This window comes from Etheostoma spectabile, chromosome 9, assembly GCF_008692095.1.
Source record: "Etheostoma spectabile isolate EspeVRDwgs_2016 chromosome 9, UIUC_Espe_1.0, whole genome shotgun sequence".
Taxonomy (NCBI): domain Eukaryota; kingdom Metazoa; phylum Chordata; class Actinopteri; order Perciformes; family Percidae; genus Etheostoma; species Etheostoma spectabile.
The window spans coordinates 12417060-12424659 of record NC_045741.1 but is presented as its reverse complement, the minus strand read 5'-3'; the positions used below and the strand labels follow the sequence as shown (position 1 = coordinate 12424659).

Here is a 7600-nt window from a genome sequence, read left to right as displayed (position 1 = left end):
TTACTTCTTCCAAAAAGTAACTAAATTAGTTACTCAGTTACAGAAAATAACTAATGCGTTAATTTCAAGTACATTTTTAAATGCTCAAATTGACACTTAATATAATACAATACATTAACAGAAACAATGTACACAAATCTAAACAATTTTCATGTTGCTGTGGGACAAATTGAGACTACCCTCCAATCAAATGCCATGTATGTACAGTAGATATTATGTCTATATAGTGGATCGATACATATAGCACAATATATTTTTTGGAACTTTTGATATTTATTGCCCCTCATTTGGGCTCACAATACCTGACTCTCGTTGACTGACTCTCTTGTGTTGTTCATTGTGTGTCTGACTATGCGTGCTTTCGAACACCCGCCCAACTCTACCTTTGATTGGCTTACTATGAAATTTTACTCAATCTCAGTCAATTTTCAGCATTTATGCGCTTGACTCGTGCACGGTCCACTAACCAAGGAAGAACAGTAAAAAAAAGTTGGCTCAGAGATCTAGTTGGTCTGATGAAATAAACAGCTTTGATTATAGTAACGCGCCACATTTTTGGCAGTTATTAAGATAGGAAGAGAAATCAACTCTTACCGTTAGTAACGCTGTTATTCCCATCATTGTTTGAAGTACACAATGTATGTATACAACATAATCCATAAATATTTATAAAAATGTCCATTCCCACTTAAAATCTTCAGCATGCCTGTTTTTCCCATTTTTACAACTAAAATCGTTCATTTAGATAGGGCTGCACAATTTTGGCCAAAATGATACTCATGATTATTTTGATCAGTATTGAGATCACAATTAATTATCACGATTATTTTTTGATTTTAACCAAAACAAATGTTATTGTCACAGATTTATAACTAATTTCACATCCATATTATGCTACATTCTTCTTACTTTGAAGTTGTATGTTGTATAGACATACAGCTACAACACATGTAAATTATCTGAAATAATATATATATATTTTATAAATGTATCTCTGAGAAAGCACTTGTTTTCAACAATAACGATTAATTGTGCAACCCTAGATTTAGAAGCAGAAACTGAAATATAAATGTGAAAATGACTACTTAAGTCTATCTAGTAATAAATACAAACCATCAAATACTCCCATTGTTTGTCCCACTGCCAAATCCAATTCATTGTTATTTTCCATATGGTCCATATGTTTTAAGTTTTCCATATGGAGTTACATATAGGTACAGAATCAGACTTATATGATAAAATGATTGCCAAATGGTATGATTTCCATGTTTGCCTAGCAGCTGCAGATATCTGTGTTGCATGCACTCTTTAAAAAAACAAAGCTACTTTTGTATCTTATGTCACTTATTTTGTCAGATGGTGACAAAAGATACAGTGCTATGCTTTTCTTGGTTCAAAAAATTATTTTTCCCTCTGTTCTTGTTGTAAATTCAGCTTGAGCCTTTGTTTCCTGTTAATTTCCATGTTTCCATTGTTCTCTCATGTTGCTGTGTGTTTATTTAGGAGTCACAGATCAGTCAGGTATTGTATGGTCCACATTTGCTGTGTGCTCCTTTGCATTCCCCCATGCTTTAGTTCCCTATTCATGGTGTATTCACATGCTTGTGGGTAGTTAGACAGTTGCAATGTACACTATATTAATTTAGATTTCCTGATTAGCATTTCTTTGAAGTCATGATATCTTAATTTTGAGAAGGGTGAGTTATGCTAAGTGTTATAGCCTCTGATGCACCCATGTTATGATTAAGTTCTTCTCCATTTTGACTTTCTAAGTTCACACACGCACATGAATGCACCTCAGACAGAGACCCATTAATTCTGACTTAAAGTCTGTTTTGTCTGTTTGGCTCTTTAACCACTGTGCTTCTTGTTTTGGGGTTCTGACTCGTGTGTTTCCCTGGTTGCTGTTGCAGCAAAAAGCAAGAAAATTTATCAATAGCAGTTTTCCTAGATTATTTGTTTGTTCTTTTGAAAAATACAAAAGTCAGATGCACTACCAAAAGCAAGTCCTGTTTTTAGTTTCAATATGGATGTATGGTTTGTAGATATACAAGATATATCCCTAGTGTTCCACCTTTAGACCAGGAATAGATAGATAATAGATAATAGATTTATTAAGCTCTTCACTTAATAAATAATGACAAACATCCCCCTTAATGCCTTCAATTCTTTTTACCCTCTGGAGCAAAGTTAAAGGTTTGAACTGAGTGTTTATGTGTGGATTATCATGCAGTGTTTCTTCCAAGTTTATGTTCTGTGCCACACGGGTTAAAAGACATCTTGCAGCGTAAATTTATTTTAATATGGATAGAAAAACAGCTTTAGAAACTTTGGGCTGTTGTGTAAATATACCATATTTCATCAAACTTTATGAAAACAAGAAATTAGTTTGAGCTTCTACTCAGCACATTCCTTTTTCTTCCACACAAAGATTCCTACATTGTTCAACACTATGGACAATAGCTTGACTGTGGTGTCTGTAAGTTTATTTAACATGCAAGGCTGTGCATCATAACATCAAAGTTTCATTTCATTTTGTGACATTGTTTTCTGGTTTCTTGGTTGTAGGACCAGAGCAGAGCTGGAACATGAAGCACTTATTGATGGTAACCTTGCGACAGAGGCCAACTTAATTATTCTTGATACTTTGGAGATCGTTGTACAGGTATACAAGTGAATAGGACTTTTTACATCTACCCATGCAGAATGAAAACATGCATGGGTGTACTTCAAAATTCTGAAATCAAATTATGTGGTGTAAGACTCAAGCAAACATAAACACAGAAATGCTGCTACAACAACTATATGTCACTCTCCCTTCAGACAGTATCAGTGACGGAGTCCAAGGAGAGTATCCTGGGTGGGGTGCTGAAGGTGTTGCTCCACAGCATGGCCTGCAACCAGAGCGCCCTCTACCTCCAGCATTGTTTTGCCACACAGAGGGCGCTGGTGTCTAAAGTACTGGACTTTTATGAAAGCTTAATTTCAAAGTCATCCTTGTAATTTCTTCCAGGGCTTCATACTTATATTGTGTCAATTTGTGTGTATTTCTCTCTGCTTGTGTAGTTTCCTGAACTTCTGTTTGAGGAGGAAACAGAGCAGTGTGCTGACCTGTGTTTACGATTGTTGAGGAGCTGCAGCAGCAGCATAAGTACCATCAGGGCCCATGCCAGCGCCTCCCTCTACCTCCTAATGAGGCAAAATTTTGAGATTGGGAATGTGAGTACAACTGAAAAACTCTTGATTTACAACCCAAAATGTTGTGTTCCTAGTTTGCATTATTAGTAGTATTTATCATTTGTTCATGAACCTAGGATGGTTTGTAAATATGAAAACCCCTCCTGGAGTGTAGATTTCCTAGAGCTACTACGATGTATCAGTGGTGAAAAAAGTACCATTGCCTGTACCACACATGCCTTTAAGAAATGTACCTTTTAATTGTATCTCACATCTCATTTTAATCTCACAAAGTCTTATTGCTTTGCAAACACTTCTTAGTCAGTGTACATGTTGTTCAAATGGATCTGATTACTTTAAAAACACTTCTATCATAATTGAATCTGTTATTATGAGGAACTAAATTACCTTTGGTTGGCTGGTTCTCAGCTATATACTCGTATTGGTCTATTCCTATACATACACATTATATATGCATTTATTCCTATTTTTCCTTTCACTTTACATCCCCCAATTTAGTACAAAACCAAACACTGCAATCAGACATTTTAGGTCCAATCCCCTGTGAAAGCTTAATTTCCGCTGTTATAGTACAGGAAAACCTTTCATACAGACTTTTTTTGAAAATGACTTCCAAGGTAGAAGGGACATCCGCTCTTCAGAGTGCGTCCCTCGCAGTCCATATCTGTCACACAAGAGCCAGTGGCCTCGACAAAATGTTATTTGTTCAAACCATTCTTCTTTGTCGTTGCACTTTCAGAACTTTGCAAGAGTGAAGATGCAAGTGACTATGTCTCTTTCATCACTGGTGGGAACGTCTCAGAATTTTAATGAGGAGTTTCTGCGTCGCTCTCTAAAGACCATCCTCACCTATGCGGAGGAGGACTTGGAGCTGAGGGAGACCACATTCCCAGACCAGGTATACATCAAACTGTTTGGTTGTTGTCCATTACAGTGTAGGCAATTTTTACTTATGTACTCCACTACACCTTGATTTCTGTAAGATAAAACATTTGGGTAACAGTAACTCAACTTACTCAACTTAACTTTTTCCCAGGTCCAGGACCTTGTGTTTAACTTGCACATGATCCTGTCCGACACAGTGAAGATGAAGGAGCACCAGGAAGATCCTGAGATGCTGATAGATCTCATGTACAGGTACAGAATACATGCACACTCATGTAGACACCTTTTTGATCACTTACAAATGTAATTCTGCACTGTGATCATCATTGTGTTTGTGTGTGTGTGTGTGGGGGTGTGTGTGTGGGGGTGTCTTTGCGTCTTTGCTTTTATGTCTGTCTCCAGGATTGCAAAGGGTTACCAGACGTCACCAGACTTGCGGCTGACGTGGCTTCAGAACATGGCTGGAAAACACTCGGAGAGGAACAACCACGCTGAGGCTGCTCAATGTCTGGTGCACAGCGCTGCTCTGGTCGCCGAGTACCTGAGCATGCTGGAGGACCGCAAGTATCTGCCTGTAGGCTGTGTCACCTTCCAGGTAAGGAGAGCACTGGATACATATAATGTGTGTGCACATGCCTAGAAACAGAAATGTCTGCTGATATGTCTATTTGTGTTGTTTTTCTCATTTTTGTCAATGTGTACGTACACGTGTGTGCTTCAGAATATTTCCTCCAACGTGCTGGAAGAATCTGCAGTTTCTGATGATGTGGTGTCACCAGATGAGGAGGGTATATGCTCAGGAAAATACTTCACTGAGATTGGCCTTGTGGGAGTATTGGAGCAGGCTGCTTCCTCTTTTTCCATGGTGAGAGGGATAGAAGGGTGATTAGATGTTAAGTCTACCACCATGCAAGTGTCTTTCTCTTTCTCTCACTAAACAAATAATTGCATTTTTATAATGGGTCTAATATATGGGTCTTAGAACAGCAGAACACATATATCAGAAGATCTCTAAACAAAGAGTACGTGTACAATACAAAGGCTGTGGTGAGAATGTCTGTCTACTTTTTCTAGTGACCTTAATTCAGAGTCAGACCTTGTATTCAATATCCGAAAATCTATAAATTAAGGCTGGGGTGTTGGTATTTTTGATGACTGATTGTTTATTATTGTTATTGTACCATACTAACATTTTTATTGATCTCCCTTCCAGGCGGGCATGTACGAGGCGGTAAACGAAGTGTACAAGGTACTGATCCCTATCCACGAAGCCAACAGGGATGCAAAGAAGCTAGCTACCATTCATGGTAAACTACAGGAAGCCTTTGGCAAAATTGTGCATCAGGTAAACACACATACTTATATCAGAATATCAAAACCTCACTGACACAGCCACATTAATGTTTTGCACAGGCGCACTGTGCATATGTGTAATGATGTAATATCTATCACATTTATGGGGCAGTGTAGAGGGGTTAAGTTTCTTTCTGAATGATTTAATAAAATAGAAATAGGACAAAATCAACACTTGGCCACAAGGAGTAAAGTTTTTCATGTACAAAGCCTCAGAATAATTTGCATTCTTCACAGTCTTCACACAAATAATGCAATAAGCAACTCCAAACAACTGGAAATATTCTTTTACAATTCATGTTGCTTAGCCTTCACACAGACACTGCTTTGCATGGTTTTATTGTTTGGCATTTTATTTCCAGTGTATGTATGTATGTATTTTTTTATTTATAAATACTTTGTCAGATACCATGTAAGGTTTATTATGTTTGTAAAGTATTAAACAGGATGCATGAGGCATGGGAAGAGACTCCTGTTGTGGTTTAATCCTAAAGGCCATTTGTGTGACTCATGATGATAATATCAAGCCACAGTGTGGGGAAGGTTACAGTGGTCTGGTTTACAGAGCACCTAATCTCACAAAGCCCAAATGTTTTTGGTCCAGAGATTACATTTATTTTTTTATTTTTTACACAGAGGTCAGTCGCTCTGTTCTCCAGCTAGTATCCTGGATTAGTTTCAAAGATTATATTCTCTTTGCTGTAACATCCCTGTGTGCGAATACCACACTGTGTGTAGGGGTTTGTGTGTTGTTGTTGTTCACTTGTCCTGTATTCTCTTTGTCACACAGAGTACTGGCTGGGAGGTAGGTGGCTAAACGGTTCCTGCTTGGCCCTGCTCGTGTTGTTTATCTTTTCGTATTGTTATTTTTTTTATTTACTCTCATCTTTTTATTTGCTAGCCGTGGGCATTCTGTTGCTCTCTTTGCTTTGTTACATACAGCCAATCCATTAACATCTGCAGACAATGTGAATTGTCTGCCCCCGCCGGGGACACTTGCTGTACAAGCAGCGACACCCTCACTGTTTTCCTCTCTCCTCCCTTCTCTTCATGTGCAAGAGGAGCTTTGTTTTTAATAACGTGACAGTGTTGGCAGACTGTGCATGGGAGCCACAGTGTGTGACTCAGTCTCAGTGAATGCATCACCTGCACAATCCGCACTCTCCCTGTCTTCATCTTCTGTCTGTCTGCTGGTGCGTCAGTCAGAACACACTCATTGACTGACACCGTCTGCTGTCACACTTCATCTCATCTCATCTTAAACCACAGGGCTCGATTTCAGTGCACTGTATTACGCGAAGGGTATCTGTTAGCCTCCCTGCTCTGGCCATTGGTCAGTTTCTTTCCACACGCCATTAAATGAGCCTTTTTAAAAAAAAAAAAAAACATTTTGGAGACTTGCATTAGGTAGAAGCTGGGACCAAATTCCTGAGGAAGTCGTGTTTTTTCTAAGAGGGTTCAACTCACAGTAATCTGAGGATTACTTGATTTACCCCTTTTGATTTTGATCCGTTTTTAGTCTTGCCCTTTCTTTTAATAGTTCAAACTAAATCGACCCCTGTTTTTTTGGTTTTGTTTTTCTGTTCTTTTGTTAACATTCTCATGATTTGTTGCATGAAATGGACAGAGCACTCTGTGTTTTCATTTTGGAGATACACTGAGTGCATGTTGTGTTTCTGAAGGTTGTGGATCTTTATTTTCTCACTTTGTTTTTCCTAAATTCTTCATAACTGTCTGCCTTTGCATGGTCTGGATCCCCCACAATGACTTTATGTTCTTTCTCAAAATCAATGGACATGTTTTTTTTTTCTGTTTGTGTTGTTTTTGAAATTCTTTGGAGGAACCCAATCCTCATTAAAATGTGTTCTGTTTTCTCCTTTTTGATTTCCCTGGTTGCCGACCCTTCCTTCCCACTTTACTTAATTGTGTCTTGTGGTAAGTTCCTCAGTTTTCAGGGCCTTAAATTTCTGCTTAAATTTCATTTCTGAACGAGCAGTTGCATAAAAATATAACAAGCTACATTTTTAAGATTTGCCTCACGCTTGTAGTTACCAAGAGCTTTAATTAAAATACCTTTTAGTGGTAGTCAAATGCCAACTGCACAACTTATCCACAGCTTCTCCCTTTCTCATGTCTCACACACACACACACACACACACACACA

At 38.2% G+C, this 7600-nt stretch overlaps 1 protein-coding gene across 26 annotated transcripts in view; it reads left to right on the top strand.

Annotated features, from left to right (window-relative positions):
* The window catches only part of dock7 (dedicator of cytokinesis 7), a 53974-nt gene that overhangs the window by 38507 nt on the left and 7867 nt on the right, over nt 1-7600 (top strand). For 12 of the 26 annotated variants that reach the window (XM_032525025.1, XM_032525021.1, XM_032525019.1 and 9 more), the window contains 10 exons: nt 1504-1521; nt 2569-2665; nt 2824-2958; nt 3067-3219; nt 3938-4096; nt 4235-4335; nt 4486-4678; nt 4805-4948; nt 5297-5428; nt 6227-6241. In XM_032525025.1, coding sequence (XP_032380916.1) covers nt 1504-1521; nt 2569-2665; nt 2824-2958; nt 3067-3219; nt 3938-4096; nt 4235-4335; nt 4486-4678; nt 4805-4948; nt 5297-5428; nt 6227-6241 — 1147 coding nt within the window. The remainder of the gene's footprint in view (nt 1-1503; nt 1522-2568; nt 2666-2823; nt 2959-3066; nt 3220-3937; nt 4097-4234; nt 4336-4485; nt 4679-4804; nt 4949-5296; nt 5429-6226; nt 6242-7600) is intronic. The other 14 variants (XM_032525029.1, XM_032525015.1, XM_032525013.1 and 11 more) reach the window with 3 other exon arrangements.